Here is a 19,992-nt window from a genome sequence, read left to right as displayed (position 1 = left end):
TGTGAGCCAGAAGGGATAGGGGTACTCTCCCCTAGTCAGCGTCTCAAGGAAACATTTTTGCCTCTCCAACTTCATGACCCCTTTCTCTCCCCTACCACCATCACTGACTCCCCGAGTGCAGCCTTAGCCTCCATCACCCATCCTGATCACAGCCTCAGCCCTTACATATATATGAACTAGGAGCAGCAGGAGGGCTCCCGGCCCTTCAAGCCAGCTCCGCCATTCAATCATGGCTGATCTGGCTATAACCTCCTGCCTATGCCCAGTAACCCTTTACTCTTTTGTTTATCAAGAATCTATCTACCTCTGCCTTGAAAACATTCAAAGACTCTGCTTCTACTGCCTTTTGAGGAAGGGAGTTCCAAAGACTTATCCTCTGAGAGAAAACATTTCTTCTCATCTCTGTCTTAAATGGGTGGCTCCTTATTTTTAAGCAGTGACCCTTTGTTCTAGATTCTCCCACATCCTCTCCACATCCACCCTGTCAAGACCCCTCAGGATCTCATATGTTTCAATCAAGTCATCTCTTACTCTTCTAAACTCCAGTGGACACAGGCTAGCCTGTCCAGCCTTTCTTCATAAGATAACTTGCCCATTCTTTGCATTAGTTTCGTAAACCTTCTCTGAACGGCTTCTATTATATTTATATCCTTCCTTAAATAACGACCAATACTGTCCACAGCATTCCAGATGTGATCTCACCAGTGTCCTATACAACTGAAGCATAACCTCCCTACTTTTGTATTCAATTCCCCTCACAATTAACGATAACATTCTATTAACTTTCCGAATTACTTGCTGTACTTGCATGCTAGCCTTTTGCTTCTGCCCTACCTCCTACCAGCTAGGCAATCTAAACCTTGCCAGTGGGTGTCTGCACGGAATTATTTAAATGAGGCCATGCTGTTGAGATTGAGGGCCTCTACTCCCATGGCTTTGTCTTCTTTGTACACTAGTGGGCTTCCACCCACCATTCCGCCTCCTTGTTAATATTGAGGCTCTGATCTCATTTACTTTGTTAAGAAATCATCCCTCTCAAAAAGTCAGTATACAGCACAGCAAATCTGAATCAATTTTTAGTGGAATTAAACAAAAGGCTTCACTCAACATTCAGTTCACCAGCTATATATAAATTGTGCCTGTTCTTCAAAATGGCTCAGGCCTCACACTGGTAACAATAGACAAACAGCAGCTAAATTCTTCCCATCAATCATCCATTGTGGCCTTCTAGTAAAATAACCCTTGTTGTACCAACAACAATTGCCACCTGCAACCTCTGTCCAAGTTGCATTCCCTTTGACTGGAATAAACTGAAGGTTCCACTTGATGTCTCCCAACATGGCTGAGTCTGAGGGCTCAGCATATGAGAATCACAGACACAAACCCACAACCAACCTTTCCATGCAACAGTGTCGATCCCCAATACATTTTATTCCATGACTCCCAAAGTCATTGTTTCTTTGTAACCATTACTCTGGTGCTGGTGCTATCAAAAATGTATTGTAAAACTTGGAAATTGCATTGAAGTTGACCATCTTCAAAGCTGCATTAAGAACACCAGATTGCTCTTTCGTGAGCATTGTTCTAGTGCTGGGGGCAATGGAAGATGACTTTTCTGGTACTGGTACTATACAAACAATAATGTAATGCTATTTTAAAGTGAAAGAGTTTGCCATTGATAAAACATTCATGATGAAATTAGTAAGACAGTTGATTTTTCAATTTTGACTTCTGTTATGTAAATTTCAAATCTGATGATACTCCATGATAAGCAAAGTATCTTTCTGTTTGAAGCTATCTGTTCTTTCTTGTAGATGCGCAAAATGAAATAAAATCATCAAGCACTGTTGAGCCAGCAGCATTGCCAATGTTCTCCTGTAGCGGTGCACTCCCTCCAATAGGCGAAAATGAAGTGCCTACAGTCAGTGCAATGTGTGATCCAGCTACTGGTGGACGGAAGTATGAAAATGGATCAGCCGTCTTGATGGTAACACATGAATGCACCTCTACACATTAGTATCTAGTCTTGTAATCACCGGGCCCAAAATTCCACTGTGGCAGTTCCAGCAGTGGAGAAGTGGCAGAACAGAATTCATTTTGCAGTAAGCCATAGTCTTTGTTTCAAATTGCAAGGGAAGTGTCACTTTCGTGGTAAGAGGACATTCCACCATTTCCTATCCCAACCCATACTTGTCAGACCCTTCTGAACCAAATATAAAAACAAACTTTGGAGTCTTCTGTTTCCTCCTGGCAATAGGAAATTAGTCACCTCAGTCTTGAAAAAGTTTAAAGCCTTTCAAAAACTCCTAAAGAGACCTAGGTCACCTGAGTTTTGCTGAGGTCTTTAAATTGTATATTTTCAAGAGTAGCACTGGAGCAACCCCCAACATTGTGGGAGGAATGGAAGATCCACCTATCTTCCATCCCCCTTGATCAGAAAATAGGTGGAGTGATAAAACAGTGTCCTCGTGGAACCAGTAAGATAAAAGTAAAATACTGCGGATGCTGGAAATCTGAAACAAAGACAGAAAATGCTGGAAAAACTCAGTAGGTCTAACAGCATCTGTCGAGAGAAAAAAAACAGAGTTAACGTTTCGAGTCCTTATGACTTTCCTTCAGAGTGAAGAAGAGTCATAAGGACTCGAAACATTAGCTCCTGTTTTTTTTTCTCTCCACAGATACTGTTAGACCTACTGAGTTTTTCCAGCATTTTCTGTTTTTGTTCCTCATGGAACCAGGTTCCATTCCAAACTCTTGCTGCACACAGCCAATCCATCCCTGATCTGGGCTGAAGCTTCAAGGTCGTTATATTTCAATTAATTTTAACATTGTGGAACAAGCCTTTAAAATAAAATTGGCAAGATCCTATTGTGTTTCGGAGAAATATCCTAAAATGTTTCAATACAATGAATGACTGCGGAAGTGCAGTTACAATTGTTCTATAAGAAAATGTGCAGACATTTTGTAGGTGAGATTCCAGACACAGCTTAGAGATTGAAGGTGCCAGAATGAAATGTATGCTGCTTATTTGTCTTGTTTAAATTTTCTCTTCCAGTTTTTATGACACATAGGCACCTAGAAAAAAATATAAGCAACCTATTATTAATAGGCTATATTACTAAGATTAATCTATGAACCTGGTCAACTAAACTCCACTTCCCTATTTAAACATTGCTGTTTTATGAAGTACCTATCATTCTTCAGATTTATTGCACACTCCTAGTGGTCCTGAGGAAGTGGTGGTAAGCATTTTTCTTGAACCATTGCAGTCTTTGTGGTGGTTTGATACAGCTAAGTTGCTGGATCACTTCAGAGTGCAGTTAAGAATCAACCGCATTTGTGTGGAACTGGAGTCACATATAGACCAGGTAGGGTAGGGATGGCAACTTTACTTCTCTAAACTGAATTTAAATTCTCAAACTACCATGATGGAAATTCTAGTCAAAGCCTCAGGATTATGTACTCCAGTAATATAATCATTATTCTACCAAACCCCCTCTTCAAATTGCTTTATGAAATATATTACTATCACATTTCTTGATGTAAAATAAAGCACATTTGTTGGTATTAAGAAAAGTTTTATGACTGCATTTCATATGGACAAGAAGCAAGTTTAGTTCATACTATTCACAACAGTGAGGAACTTAGTGCAATTTTTCAGATCTGCCTGATGAGTGCACAACTGATGCACAATGCTGGTGTTGCCTCAGTTATATCCCTGCTAGGCAAATTCAGCACTCAGAAGATGAGGAGTTATGCTGAACACAGTGGGACACAGGTTTGCAATGTACGCTGCGGGCGTACCCAATATTCCATCCCAAGCACAATTATCAGCAATGGCAATTCAGAAATTACGGATGAGGGTTTGAGTGCTGAAGGCAAAAGAATTATTTCCGAGAGGATATGCCCAATTATTATGTCGTGAAAGGATGTTCAAATGTAGAAAGGAACCAAAGAAGTAGGAAGAGAGACTGAGACAGGATTTGGAGATGCACTGCAGCATAGGTTAAATTGGGGATTTGAATCCAGACAGGGCAGCATTGTTGAGAAGAAAGGAATTGGCAGCTGTGTACCAGATTTTGGTTCAGTCCAGGATGTCATACATTCCTTGAGGATGAAATCATAAATGAGGAAGCTTTTGTTTTCAAGGACATGAATGTTTTATAAGGAAGAATAAGAGGGTAGCAGTACGCTTATTAGAGAAGAAAGGCGAGCCCTGATCCTTCTCCAGTGAGCCTCTGCCAACCTGCTCCCCTTATACTGTCCAACGAGTTTACTGGAGTTGTTAATCTTTTTAAGTGCTATGGTATCATTTGCTTCACAACAAGGAACTACAAACAATCATGTTTTAATTGCTAAGAGCAACAAATCCTGCAGTAACATTTCCAAGCAACAATGAATGATATATATTCTAATATTATTTGGTTAGTGCATATTCAGACCTCAGTATAAGCGTAAGTACAGTAAAAGCAAAATATAATGGATGCTGGAAATCTGAAATAAAAACAGAAAATACTGGAAACATTTGTCAAGTCAGGTCGCATCTGTGGAGAAAGAAACAAGGGTTAATGACCCCAGTATTCACTGGGGTGGGATGTCCAAGCAGGGAGGAAGATTCCTGGCCTCCAAACTTACTTTTTCTTTAAATGGGTTTCCCTCAAAGAAGCCAGCCTGATTGACAGGCTTGGCTCCCTGCCAGGCAAGTGTAATGACTCAACGGAGCAGACAGATTTCAGCAAGAAACAGATAAACTTTATTACACAGAGCTTTTCAGGTGCTACATGCTCAATCAGGACTCTCATCAGGAAGCCCCACCCTCCCGGCTTGCCCACGCTTAGGGCTCATTGGTCGGAGCCTTCCAGAACATTACGTGAACCCTGATAGACAGCAGGAGAGGCTACACCCTCAGTTACTACATTTCCTCCCCCTTAGTTTTTTTCACAATTTCTATTTACAGGGAAACATATGTATATCCAATAACATATACATATATACAACTTTAGGTGATTAAAGATCAAGTCTCTGAGGTGCTCTCCTTTTACGGCTAGAGTGACGTAGCTCTACCACTTGAGGTTCCTCAACAGGATCTGGAACTGCAACATGAGACACATCATCAGAAAGTAGCTGTTCAAGGTTTGGCAACTCCACAGAGACATCGGGCATGTCTATTCTAGGTCGATCTGTCACCTAGGAATTGATGGTTTGACGTTAATCACAGATGGAAAAGTTGGTTGTTGGAATGTCTATCTTGCATGAATATGATCTACGTACTTACGAATGATTCTATCTTCCACTTGGACTTGGAAAGATAATGGACCAGTCTCTGAGACAATGGTTCCAGGAACCCAACAATAGAGTCAGAGAGTCATAGAGGTCTACAGCATAGAAAAAGGCCCTTCAGCCCATCGAGTCTGCACTGGTCAAACAAGTACCTAAATATTCTAATCCCATTTTCCAGCACTAAGCCAATAGCCTTGTATGCCATGGCATCGCAAGTGCACATCCAAATACTTCTTACAATATCCACTTCCGAAATTTTCCATGAATATTGTGTCACCAACACTGAATGTGTGAGCTTTACTATATATATCATGGTTCAATTTTTGATTACTCTGATTCCACTCTGCCTTCCCCTCTAAATTTGGAAACGCCAGGCTTAACCATGTACGTAGGCGGCGTTTCATCAATAATTCAGACGGTGTTGAACCCAGAGTCGAATGTGGCGTTGTACAATAACTGAGAAGAAAGCAAGAAAGTTGAGATTCTAGAGCACGTTCTGATAACCTTTCATACCATGCTTGAGAGTTGGTACAGCTCTCTTGGCTAAACCACTCGATGAAGGATGGTAAGGGGCCATTTTAATATGTCCAATTCCATTCAGATTCATGAATTTCTGAAACTCTGTGCTGGTAAAGGCTGTACCGTTAACAGAAACAACAATTTCAGGTTGGCCATGTATGCTAAAACAGTGACACAGCTACTTGATAGTTGCGCTCGATGTTGGTGACTTTATTTCGTATACATCCATCCATTTAGAATGTACATCTACAATCAATAAAAACATGGTACCTAAGAATGGTCCTACACAATTGATATGTAGTCTAACCCAGGTCGACCAGGCCACTCCCACGGATGCAGGGGAACTGAAACAGGCAACTTCTGTTGTTGCTGACATTGGAGACAGTGCTTGACCATGCTTTCAATGTCACTGTCAATGCCTGGTCACCAGACGTAGCTTCACGCAAGCATTTTCATCTTTGATATGCCTGGATGCGCACTGTGAAGCTCTGTCAAGAGTGGTTCTCTTCCTTGTGATGGGACGAAAACTCTTGAACCCTACAACAAAATTCCTTCTTGACAGCTTAACTCTGTATTTCTGGCATGGAATGGTTTCAAATCTTCAGTTACAGGCGAATTTGACCATCCTTGCAAAACAAAGTCCCTGACTTTCGACAATATTGGATCTCTGTTTGTCCAATTTTTAATTTGCTTTGCACACACAGACGAAGAATCCAAGAAATTCAGTAATAGTACAACTTCTTGTGGAAGAGGAGCATGTGCAATGCTATCTGGTAATGGGAAGCAACTGAGTGCGTCCACATTTACAATGTGTAAGCTAGGGTGGTACATAAAATTATGCTTAATCGCATATAATGTCAAAGCCCAACGTTGTATTCTTGCTGATGCTGTTGCTGGGATGGCCTTATCCTCACTGAATAAACCCAGTAATGGTTTATGGTCCAACACAATGGTGAAATGTCACCCATGTAGGTACTGGTGGAATTTTTTCACGTTGAATGCCACCGATAAACCTTCCTTTTCTAGCTGGGAATAACCCCTTTCGGCTGTGGAGAGAGTTCTGGAGACATAGCCAATGGGCCTTTCTGATCCATTTTCCATTCTATATGATAACACAGGCCCCACACCATAAGGAGAGGCATCACATGTTAACACCAACTCTTTCGATGGGTCATAGTGTACTAATAAACAAGACAAATGCAACAGTTTCTTTACTTTCGCAAAGGCTTCTTCCTGTTGTGAATTCCACGACCAACGGTGATTCATTTTTAACAAGTGTAACGGTGCCAACACAATTGATAAGTTAGGCAAGAAGTGGCTATAGCAGTTGATCATACCCAAGAAGGACTTAAGTTTAGTTACATTGGATGATGAGGGCACATCTTTTATTGCCTGAACTTCCTCTTCTACTGGATGCAAATCCATGGCGTCCACACTGTGACCTTGTGACTGTGACTTCTGGCGCTTGAAATGTGCATTTTTCCTTCTTTAACCATGCACCAGCGATGGACTCTCCTGGGGCCCTAACTCTGGAATTAAATTTGAAACACTACATTATTATGGATGGCTTTGGCTGGAAATGCATTTTCACGAGGTTCACTAATTAAAGGACTTAGAATTGGGCATGCTTGGGCCGTCAGGTTGTGAATGAGATTGTATGTCTTGCTGTCACATACACTCAAAAGGATGGCTTTCTGATTTTCTTCCGCATTAATTTTGTTCGCTACGAAATAAAATCCAAGATGCTCTGCATACTGGCTCCAGTCTTCCATAGTCACATCAAAAGAATCAATTCTGTTGAAGAGTGGCATGACTGGTGAGTAGTCTTTTCTTTTTCTTAAGATTCGATGTACTAATGGTAACGGGGCAGTGTGCAGAGTCAGAACTATTTTAACCTCGTCGCCAAATGTAATGACTCGAGGAGCAGACAGGTTTCAACAAGAAACAGATAAATTTTAATAAGAGAGCTTTTCAGGTGCTATATGTTCAATCAGGACTCTCATCAGGAAGACCTCCGCCCCCCAGGCTTGCCCACACTTAGAGCTCATTGTTCGGAGCCACCCAGAACATCACGTGATCCCTGATAGACAACAGGAGAAGTTCAGTTACTACACAGGGAATGCTCCCAGAGAGAGGCTGCAGCCCAGGTAGTGGTAGGCTTCCTGCTTCTCAGGATAGAGACCATGAGGGGTTGGGGGGTGGTGTGTACAACATGGTTTGGAGTGTCAGGGGATGATCGCAGGGGGTTGGAGAGAGATTGAAATCAGAAATAGTGGAGTTGGTGGGGTCAATGATTGCAGGAAGGTGGATCCATGTTTAAGTCAAGGTCAGTGATCATGGGAGGAAGACCATTGATCGCCGGGGCTTATCATTGTTTACAGTGATTTATCAATGCTCACATGTTGAGGTGATCAGCAATTGAGGGGGAGAGGTCAGCAGATTTGCTTGGTTGTTGGGAGGAAGCATTCCAGCCCCTCCTGGTCCACAGCAGTGCTGAAAAAGCAATTTCCCCTTCCACCCAGACCTCCACACCTTCCTTTAGCTGCTGGGTTTCCTGGGGTCTGGAAAACATGGCCAGTTAGTGTTCAAGTTTGAAAAGAGAGAAAATCTGAGGCATGCAGCTTCATTAAAATATTAAACTGAGCAGCCCATCTCCTATAAGTGGTTTCGTCCCCTTCCCCGACCCATCCGTCCTCCATTACAACATGAAGTGGGAGGGTCGGAGTTTGAAATTATCCTCAAAGCTTCAGGCTGATGACCTTTTATTATAACACTCATAAAAGTTCATTTGCCTATAACTTTAACTCTGGGCAGAATGTAAATCTGGTTGAGGGAGCAGGGAGCGAGCAGGGGGTGGTTGGCATGGTGTTGAATCATGCCGGAATCACTGTTCCGCATGAAGTGGGACAGCAACACTGACGCCACACGGCAGGAAGGTCATTTCAATGGCTGTGTATGGCATTAATACTCATTAAACTTGAACTTTTAGTGATTCATTGACACCCTTGAAATTAAGTGTGAGACGTATGGGGATCACGGGCCTTCAGTTTCCTGTTGGTTAAAGCTGGCAGTGAGCAAGCGAGTCAGTCTATGAGGTGGAAGGTGAGGCAGTTGGAACTGCCTGCCACTACTCGGAAATGTCCTTGGAAGAGGGGAGAGGAGACTGTGCATCATCGCGAGGGAGGTCGAGGGTCACTGTGGATAAGACAAGGGTTGCTGCAGGAAGACAAGATTCACTGTGGGTAGGACGGGGTCATTGCAGGGATCACTGGGTCCCTGCAGGGAGGTTGAGGTTGACCTTGGGGGAAATGAGGGTCATCTCATGAGAGGACAGGGTGATCTCAAAGAGGACAGGGTGATCTCAAGGAGGACAGAGTGATCTCAGGTTGGACGAGGGTGATCTCAAGGAGGACAGGGTGATCTCAGGTTGGACAAGGGTGATCTCAGAGAGGACAGGGTGATCTCAGAGAGGACAGGGTGATCTCAGGAAGGTTGTGGGTGATCTTAGGGAGGTCGAGAGCAGGTCGGACTGGCTGCTGGATCTTTGTGGCTGTGGAAAAGGCAAATCAACCACAGGTGCCAGGTTTTTGTCGAAGGCTGGGGAACTTCTGGAAGACACACCCTTGCCTCGGTCCTGACAACTGTTGCGACGCTAGAGGTAACATGAGTCTCATCCACCCTGTGTTCCTGGAGGCACAGGCAGGGAGAAGCAGCACAGTGTAAGGATGGAACTGGCTCCAGAGGCACAACTGGCAGAAGGCCATCAAGGAGCTCAGTTGGACCAGACGCTGAGGGTGGTCAGGAGAGAGTAAACCAGGGGCTAGTCAGACAAAGATCATTGCCATGTCCCAGAGTCTACGTGTCTCATCTCTCCATTCTGCAGATGCCTGAGAGCTGCTGCCAATGGAGATTGAGGATATCTTGGGAGGGCCATCATTGACCTGTGTGCTCTGCTGCATGATGACCTGCAGCCCCTGGCATTCAGAGGGAAGCCAATGCCTGTGGCTTTGAAAGTGACGGTGAGATTAAACTTCTTCAGCAACTCATTCCAGGACTCCACAGGGGAACATGGGCAGCCACACATCAAAGAGATGACGAATGCCCTGGTTAAAAGGGCCAGAGAGTTTGTTTGATACAGAACAGACCCAGAGAGTCAAGTTGAAGTATCTGTGGGCTTTGGGGCCATCGTGTGCTTCCCCCAAGAGAGGGGGGCTTATTGAGTATACGCTTGTGGCAATCAGAGCTCCCTGGGACCAGTCTGCATCATTTATCAATAGCAAAGGGTTTCACTCCATTAATGTGCAATTGGTGTGCGACCATAAGAGACGCACCCTCCAGGTGTGTGCTCAGTTCCCTGGCAGCTCTCATGATGCATACATTCGACACCACTCCCAGGTGCCACAGCTCTTCGAGAACCCTGCACAGCTGAATGGAGAGAATCTGGGTGTTAGTGGTTAGGGACCAGGCTGATGACAGCAGTGAGGCACCTTCCAGATCCAGCAGAGGAATGCTACAATAAATCCCATGGATCAACAAGGGCGACTGTTGAGCAAACCATCAGCTTGTTAAAAATGAGTCTGCTGCCTGCACAAGTCTGGCGGACCTCTGCAGTATGCACCTCAGAGGGTCTCCAGGATTACAGTCGCCTGCTACGCATACACAATGCCACACAGCAGAGGGGCGGGGCCTTGCCAACAACGGGCCTGGAGGGGCCCCACTGCCCATCTGATGAGGAGGATGGGGAGGAGGGATCAGAGCAGGCAGGCCAGTCGGTTGGGACTCCTGCACCTGATATGAGGGTGATGGAAAGTCACAGGGAGGCCTTTCAAACTTCATTCTCAACAGTTTCCATCAGCCATGATGTCTTTGATAAAGCCTTATGCTCCAGAACGTACACCCACAGGGCCTCTGCATCTCCACCTGAGAGCTACTCGCCAATGTCTGCCGACGAGCCGCTCCATGATTTCCACCCTAACCAAGGGGAGGTCACTACTCTGCCTTAACCCACACAGGTTTGCTACTTATTCTACCAGCACTTGCACTGCTAACTAGGTCATGATAATAAGACCAGCCAACACACATGAATAAAATAAACGTGGCTATTTAATCAAACACTAACATATACGGTCATAGAAAGTCTGAACACGTATCACCCTAGTGCACCTACCTGCTCCTTCTGTTACCGTTACAATCACTACAATGTGATGCAAACCTGACATCTGAATCTGAGGTGAAGGCAAGCTGCTGAGTGCAATGCCTCGATGCCAGAGATGACCTTGGCGGCCATCCTCTGGTTAACCCAGGAATGGAGGGCCTTGGCCTGTTGAGGGGCTCCTGCAGTGGTGCAGGTACATCCCCTGCTACTGGGGGCGCTGGGGTCACTGGCAGAGGGCTGAGGAGCAGCTGCTCACCATTGGAGAAACATGAGAGGAACACCCATGAGAGACATGCTGGTGCTCTTCCTCCCTCTCAGTTCGCAATGGCACCTCCCTGACTACCTGAGGAGCAGGGGCACCTGGAAGGAGGTCTAGACACCTCATCCTTCTCTTGCCTATCCAACGCTGTTAGCAGCCCATGACCAGTGTAATGATATGCAGGTCTGAGTGCATATCTGACAGCTACTGACTGGTCTGCTGAATCTGGGTCTCCATGATAGCCTGGTCACCAGCCTCTTCATGGAGAAAGTCAAGTGCTTGTCCTCCTCCAATGTCAGCATGTCTATGCAATGCCTCTGGCAGCTCCACTAGATGTTCCCCTGCATGTCGCTGCATCTCCAGAAGGTTTCATGTGGCCATGACCAGAGGCCTGTCATCTGTTCTCCAACTCTCAGGACCCTCAGCTTCATAGCCTCCAACAGCTGCTCCAGCATGTCTGTAATGTGTTCACCAGATTGTCAACTCAACTCTAACCACAATCACATTCCCACAGAGGCGGCTGCATCTTTGCTGGCAGAGGTTGCAGGACAAAAATGTGACGATGCATCGTTGATGCTTTAAAGCTCTCCTCTTCAGAGATGGACTGCAGGGTCACAAACAATGGAGCAGGCTGTACCTCCGGAATGCAAGGACCTGCATTGGAGAACAGAAAGCATTATTCACAATCCCCCTAACCATCCCTCTCTGACATGCATCTCCTTTCTGCCCACTGTTCGACACCAAGGTTGAGGCCTCCTCACTCTTTTTTCTGTACTTCTGCTTCGCCATCCACAATTGCACAGCCATCCTGCTCTCCAGCCAACTCCACCACCTCCTCCACTGTATGTGTAAGCGTCCTAATGTCGGCTACTCCTACTGCAGACAGAAGAGGCAGATGAGTCTCCACTCATTGGACAACTAACCCCTTACCAGCATGCATTCCTCTGACAGAAAATAGGACTTTCTGGGTAATCCATCCACAGTCCCACTCTAACGCCACTTGTACAATGATGGAGCATGAGCTGTAATTTCTCACCCACATACATCCGGGCCACATGTTGCATTGACTGCCGTGCTTTACGCTTCTTTTGCCCATCTTCTCGCTTCCTCCCCTCACTGAGACACATCGCTTGTTGCCCTAATGGGAGCCACATTATTCTAATGATTCTGTTATACTCACCCTGGCGGTGTGGAAGAGGATCCACTTTCTACATTCATCCAGGTGTGACTGTGGACCCCACGGCTGCTAAACTCCGCTGCAATCTCCATTCGAGCTTCCTTGCTCAGGTGGGAGGGCCTCCTGATGCCGTTGGTGAGGAAGCACAGCTCCCGTCATTCCCAGGCAGCCTGAAGGAGAACCTGCAGGGAGGAATTGTTGAACCACAGGGCCACCCTTTCTCTGCTCTGAGCCATGTGTCAGATGGACTCTCCCTTCTCGAGGCCCATCACTGATCAGGATGAACAAGGCTGAGTCTGGAGGTCAGGGCGATGATCTTGGGTTTCAGTTGCAGAGCAGAAGGTTGAGCCTGGAGGTTTGGTCAGGAATTGGATCCCTTCAGCCTCTGAAAGACTGGAGTTGCTGCCTTGTCATCACTATGAGTACGTCAAGGTGCTGCTTAACAATGGCGCCCAGATCTCTGACTTTGTTAGCTGATGGCAGGTTTGGTGACTTCCTGCCCATCCTGCCGTAAAATTGGCCGGGTACCATACCTTCACCACATTTATTGGCCGGCCGCCATGTAATCACCTTTGTCCAGCCGTTCCCACCACGAGCAGAAGTGCTGCCCACTTTCTGGTCCACCATCACTGGGACCACTAAATTTCGCCATCCGTTTCTCTCTCCACAGATGCTGCTGGGCATGCTGATTATTTCCAGGTATTTTCTATTTATATTCTGGTATAAGCTCATTATTAAACACTGTGAATGCAGATCCTGTCACATCCTATTATGTAGTTATGTATATCTGGAAGAATTAATTTGTGATATTCATCATTTTTGCAACATATGTTCTTTTGGTAAAGTTGTTCAACCATAACTCTTTACTACATTAGCTAGAGACGGTGGAGGAAGTGCAACAGGAAACGGAAAGTGAATTGTCTCAACCAGCTGTGGACATGAGTTGCCCAGAGATAGCAAAGCAGTCAAATGATAAGCATATTAGTGAAGATATTAAAACAGAGGATGAAAAGCAAGCATGCTCAAATGAAGAAGAAGCCGCAGAGGATGAGGAAATCAAAACAGAAGTCAGAATAATGCAACCCTGCTTGCCGACCATGTGCACTGAAAAATGCACTTGTTGTAATCCACTTAAAACTACATTCATAGGAAAACTCTTCCTGGCAGTGAGGACACTGATGTTCAAACTGGTGAATAATCGTGTGTTTGATGGGAGTGTACTCTTTGTCATACTTTTGAGTACAATAACACTGGTAAGTACTAATAGGTTGAAAGAAAATCTATTGCTTTATTTAGTCTTAGCATTTACGGACTAGAGGTCACAAAACCATCACACTACAATGCCCTTGTTTGGATCTGGTGCTGCTTTATATTTGAATTTGATTTTTTTGGCAGCTAGGTCTGCTTTCATCTGTAACCAAATCAAATGCTTACTCAAAAACATGATTGCTAGGATATCTAAAAACCCAGAAATCTTGGTACCTTATTTAGCTTCAACCCAGGTGATCATTATACAATAGAACTTACGGAGTCACAATTAATGTTCTTACATGATTCCACATATGCCGAGACTTTGCATATATCTAGCTTCCATGGCACTTAGTATTTAAGGAATTATGTCAATTATGTAAAACCTAGGAGAAACAGGCCATTTGTTCAGAAATTATCCCTGATGTACGTTGAGAACTTAATGTTCTCCCTTGATCATAGAATCATAGAATGGTTACAACACAGAAGGAGGCTTGTTCAGCCTGTTATGTCAGTGCTGGCCCTCCGCAGGAGCAATTCACCTTGTACCACTGTCCCACCTTCTCGTCGTAGCCCTGCACAATTTTTATTTTCAGATAACAATCCAATTCCTTCTTGAATGCCTCGATTGACCCTGCCTCCATCACATTCTCAGGCAGTGCATTCCAAATCCTAACCTCTCACTATGTAAAAAACATTTTCGTCATGTTGCCATCACTTCTTTTGCCAATTACCTTAAATCTGTGCCCTTAGGTTCTTGATCTTTTCAGCAATGGAAACAGTTTCTCCTTATCTACTGTGTCCAGACCCCTCATGATTTTGATTACCTCTACCAAGTCGCCTCTCAACCTTCTCTTCCCCAAAGAGAACAGTCCCAGTTTCTTCAATCTATCTGCGTAACTGAAGTTCCTCATCCCTGGAACCATTCTTGTGAATCTTTTTGTACCCTCTCTAATGCCTTCACATCCTTTCTAGAGTGCAGTGCCCAGAACTGGACACAATACTCCTGTTGAGGAAAACTAGTGTTTTGTATAGGTTTATCATAACTTTCTTGCTTTTGTAACCTGTGCCTCTATTTAAAGCCCAATATGGTGTATCCTTCATTAAGAGCTCTATCAACCTGTCCTGCCACCTTCAATGATTTGTGAACATATACAGCCAGGTCTCTGCTCCTGCACCCACTTTAGAATAAACCCTTTATTTTGTATCGTCTCTGTATTTTTTTGGACCAAAACATATCACTTCACACTTCTCTGCATCTAATTTCTTCTGCCACCTGTCCACCCACTCCACAAACCTGTCTATGTCCTTTTGAAGTCCTACACATCCTCCTTACAGTTCACAATAGTTACAAGTTTCCATTGTCTGCAAATTTTCAAATTGTGCCCTGTATATCAAGGTCTCGGTCATTAATATATATCAGGAGAAGCAAGAGTCCTAACATCAACCCCTTGAGAACTCCACTACAAACCTTCCTTCTGTCTGAAAAACAGACTATTCACCACTATTCTTTCTTTCTTGTCACCCAGCTAATTTCATATCCATGTGCTACTGCTTCTTTTATTCCTTGAGCTCTAACTTTGCTCACAAATCTTTTGTGCGGCACCTTATCAGGTGCCTTTGGGAAATCCATGTATACTACATCAACAGCAATATCCTCATCAACTATCTCTGTTACCTCACCAAAAATTCAAGCAAATTAGTTAAACACAATTTTCTCTTAACAAATCTGTGCTGGCTTTCCTTAATTAACCCATATAATTCATATTTTCCCAAGTGACTTAATTTTGTCCCGAATTATTGTTTCCAAAAGCTTCCCCACCACAGAGGTTAAACTTACTTGCTTATAGCTGCTGCGTTTATCGTTACATCCTTTTTTTTAAAACAAGCATGTAACATTTGCAATTCTACAATCTACTGACACCATCCCTGAATGTAAGGAAGATTGGAAAATTATTGCCAGTGCCATAACTTCCCTCCAAGTGTCTGAACTACCTCCACCTTCACCATGACCTGGGCAACATCTTGATCCTTGGTAAAGACAGGTGCAAAGTATTCATATAATACCTCAGCAATGCCTCCTGCCTCCATGCCTAAATCCCCTTTTTGGCCCCTAATTGGCCCCACTCCTCCTTTTATCACCATTTTACTATTTATTGCCTATAGAGGAGTTTTGGATTTTGTTTTATGTTAGCTGCCAGTCTCTTCTCATATTCACTCTTTGCTTCTCTTATTTGCTTTTCAGTTCCTCACTGCATCTTCTATATTCGGCCTGGTGCTCAATTGTATTATCCAACTGACCTCTGTCATAAGCATACATTTTCTGTTTCATCTTAATCGCTATCTCTTTCATCATCCATCGAGTTTTGGATTTGTTTGCCCTACCTTTCACCTTTGTGGGAATATACCTTGACTGTACCTTGATGTCCAGTTAATAACTTAACTGCCCAATACAAAACTGAACTCAGCTTTGATTTCTGGTCTATGCAGAGTTTCCTGATCTTAGCCAAGTTGGTAAAAGAGCCATCACATTATCCTCAGTACCCATGGGCTATGGAGGAACTGAACTGGCATCATACTCATGATCTCAATCAACGGATGTCTGCTAGAAAATGTCTGTGGAGGCATTAGATAAGGACAGGCCAAGCTTAGCTGTAAAGCCCTATTTCAAATATCCTATAGATGCTCATTGTCTAGGGGTATGCACGAATAATTGTCATTTGGATAAGGCACCAGAATGCAGTCTTGTTCATTAAATCATATCCAAGCATAGGCTGTGCCTTAAGAAGAGGTGGGGATAAAACAAAATGGAAGAAATTAAGGTGAAAGAGCATTACATGTAGCAATGAAGAATACATAAGGGAGAAGAGAAGAGAGGGAAAATAGAGGAAACGTGGGAAGAGATAATAGGAGTAGATGAAAGATCATTTGGAGTATAATCATCACTCCTCTCCTCAAAAGCTAACTCTTGATCCCTCCTTCCTTGCAAACTACCACCTCATCCCTAACCTCCTTTTCCTCTCCAAAGTCCTTCAGCATGCTGTCGCCTCCCAAATCAATGTCCACCATTCCCAGAACTCCATGCCTGAAACCCTCCAATCAGTTTTAGCCCCTGCCACAGTACATAATGACTCTTATCAAAATCATAAATGACATCCTTTGTGACTGTGAATAAGGTAAACTGTGCCTCCTAGTCCTTCTCGACCTGTCTGCACCCTTTGACATGGTTAATCACATCATCCCCTTCCACCACCTCTCCACTGTAATCTAGCTGGGTGAATGCACTTGTCTAACTCCATTCTTATCTATCTAATTGTAGCCAGATTATCACTTGCAAAGGCTTCTCTTCCCGCTCCTGTATCATTACCTCTATCCTTTACTTCCTTCTATTTCTAATCTACATGCAGCCCCTCCGCAACATTATGCAAAAACACAGCATCAGTTACCACAAGTATGACACCCAGCTCTACCTTACCACCTAAATTATCATATTCCCTGTCTAACTAAATGTTAAGAAGATTGGAACCATTGTATTTGGCCCCGCCAGAAACTCTGTACCTTAGCCACCCACTACATCCTCTCCCTGGCAACTGTCTGAGACTGAACCAGACTGTTTGCAATCTTGGTGTTATATTTGACCCTGAGGTGAGCTTTCAACCACATGTCTTCATTATCACTAATACTGCCTAGTTCCACCCCTGTAACATCAGCCCACTTTCTCGTTGCTGCTGAAATCCTCATCCAAGACTTTATTGCTTCCACACTTGACAACTTTAATGCATTCATTCTACCCTCCATAAACTTGGCATCATATAAAACTCTGCTGCCCATGGCTTAACTCACATCAAATCCCCTTCACCCCTATGCTAATGGACTTACATTGGTTCCCGATTAAGCAATTTTCAATTTTAAAATTCTCATTCTGGTTTCCAATCCCTCTGTGACTTTGCCCCCTCAGCTCCATCTCTGTAATTTCCTCCACACCTAAAACATTCTGAGATACCTGCACTCCTCCAGTTCTGGCCTCTTGAGCAGCCCTGATTTTAATGACCCCACCAGTGGCAACCATGCTTCAGCTGTCAAGGTCCTGAGCTCAGAATTCCCTCCTTAAACCTCTCCACCTTTCTTTCCTCTTTTAGGACAGTCTTTAAAATCTGCAACCTTGGCCAAGCTTTTAAACACCTGCTCCAATATCTCCTTATGAGGCTCAGTGTCAAATTTTATTTAATAACACTCCTGCAAAGCACCTTGGGATGTTTTACTACTGTAAAGGTGTCAAATAAATGTAAGTTGTTGTAAGCACTAGTTTGGACCAGTTGAGAATAATGGCCTGTTCCTATCCTGCACATTCTATGTAATTCTATGTAGTTCTATGTAATGTGGTTAATCCATTTAAGACAAATAGGATAATGCCTTTGTTAGAATAACTGACAAAACAATTTCATATACATCTTAATGGGATTTGTTATTACTTATAGCACAGAGCAATTTCAATCCTTTAGTCATTAAGAAATATTAAGCAATATACTAATTAGAAGTGGCTCAGTTAGTTATGTGAAAAATAATTCCATGCTTCATACTTCTGCATCTATCACTATCTTGACCTTATTAATTCATAATGCCTCCAACTGAGTCCAATGTTTCCTCCATTACTAAAACCCCTTCAAGAAGCCTGGTTTCCTTCTTCATTCCAAACACTTCTCCACCTCTGAATAACTGTTAACTTTTTATTCTGCCCAAATCCTCGCCAATTCTCATACTTCAGGAGATTCCTCTAACACTTTTCACGTTATTGGACAAATACATTTGTTACCTTACAAAGGATCCTTCTGACATTTTGAGCCTCTAACCTCTCACCCTCTGTCACCATCAATTCAGACCTCCAACAGAAAGAGGTAAATTAGTTTTTCATCCCGGACTTGTGCTGATGTCACCATAACTTGGCACTAGGAGCTGAGTGAGAATGAAATGTTTCTCTAGCCTTCACATTTAAAGCACAGTTTAGAGCACAGTTTAGGTCAGGAGCTTGCTATACAGTTTAGTGTCAGCTATGCTCAGTTGGCATTGAGACAGAAGCTTGTGGGTTCAAGTTCCACTGCAGAGACTTGAGCACAAAATTCTAATTTGGCACTTGAATGCAGGACTGAGGGCCTGCTGCACTGTCAGAGTTGTTGTCTTTCAGATGAGGCGTTAAACCCCAACCTACCCTCTCAGGTTGATGCAAAATATCCCATAGCACTATTTCAAAATGGAGCAGAGAAGATATCCATGGTGTGCTGACCAATATCCCTCAATCAACATCACAAAGACAGATTATCTAGTTATTGTCAAATTGCTGTTTGTGGGAGTTTCCTGTGAGCAAATCGCTGTTGCATTTCCTACATTAAAAAGGGACTGAACTCCAAAAAGGACTTCATTGGCTGTAAAATGATTTGTGGCATCCTTAGATCATGAAAGGCACTATATAAATGCAAGTCTGTCTTTTTTCTTTTTTTTGAGAGTTGCTCACCTTACCTTGTGACCACTCTCGTGAAATATTTTGTTCAATTGTAGTTTAGAAATCCAATATATTGTGCCACTGTTTCATGTACAAATCAGAAGATCTAAAGTGTTAAAATGTAAGAGGATTCCACGGAACAGATAGAGAGAAACTATTTCTTCTAGAGGATCAAGATTGAGGGGACATAATGGTAAAATTAGAGTTGTCATTTTGGAGTGAAATCAGGAAACACTTCTTCATGAAAGGGTGATAGAAATCTGGAATTCTCTCCCCAAAGGACTGTGAATGCTGGAATAATTGGAACTTTCCTGACTGAAATCAGTTGATTTTTGTTAGCTAAGGGGTATGGAGCTAAGGCAGGTAAATGGAGTTAAGAAACAGATCAGCTATGATCTAACTGAATGGCGGAGCAGCCTTGAAGGGCTACCTAGCTTACTCCTGTTTATATAAAAAAGTAAAATAAGTGAATATAGCATAAGGAAACCCCATTCTAAAACAGGGATAGAGCTATTTTAAGCACTCAGCCTTTGTTTCATTATTTAATGCATTTTGTAACCCTCTTCCCTGCATGGCCCATTCAAAATATATAGGTTAACACAGTTAAGACAGAAACCTAAAAGTCCTGCAGTCCAACTGAATGCTTTATTGCTTACTGGCTGAATTACAGTAACATAGTCAGGTGTGCCTGCCTCCTTTCAAAATGCACATCAAAGCAACAGCTTAGTGCTACAAGGATTACAAACAGATTCTTCAAGCGTTTGTACAGCTGTACATATACATATATATATGTATAAATATATATAATATATATATTATATATGTATGGTGACTTCTCCTGCAGCCTCTCCCCTGTT

The 19,992-nt window shown here is 43.4% G+C and overlaps 1 protein-coding gene across 1 annotated transcript in view; it reads left to right on the top strand.

Annotated features, from left to right (window-relative positions):
• Positions 1 to 19,992, top strand: part of LOC144676471 (sodium channel protein type 4 subunit alpha-like) — a 199,818-nt gene that overhangs the window by 72,604 nt on the left and 107,222 nt on the right. Inside the window, exons 15-16 of the mRNA XM_078537156.1 lie at positions 1,815 to 1,987; positions 13,266 to 13,643. Coding sequence (XP_078393282.1) covers positions 1,815 to 1,987; positions 13,266 to 13,643 — 551 coding nt within the window. The remainder of the gene's footprint in view (positions 1 to 1,814; positions 1,988 to 13,265; positions 13,644 to 19,992) is intronic.

Source organism: Cetorhinus maximus, chromosome 1, assembly GCF_964194155.1.
Source record: "Cetorhinus maximus chromosome 1, sCetMax3.hap1.1, whole genome shotgun sequence".
In the NCBI taxonomy this organism is placed as follows: Eukaryota; Metazoa; Chordata; class Chondrichthyes; order Lamniformes; family Cetorhinidae; genus Cetorhinus; species Cetorhinus maximus.
The sequence above is the reverse complement of the archived record's forward strand: the minus strand, read 5'-3'. Positions and strand labels throughout refer to the sequence as shown.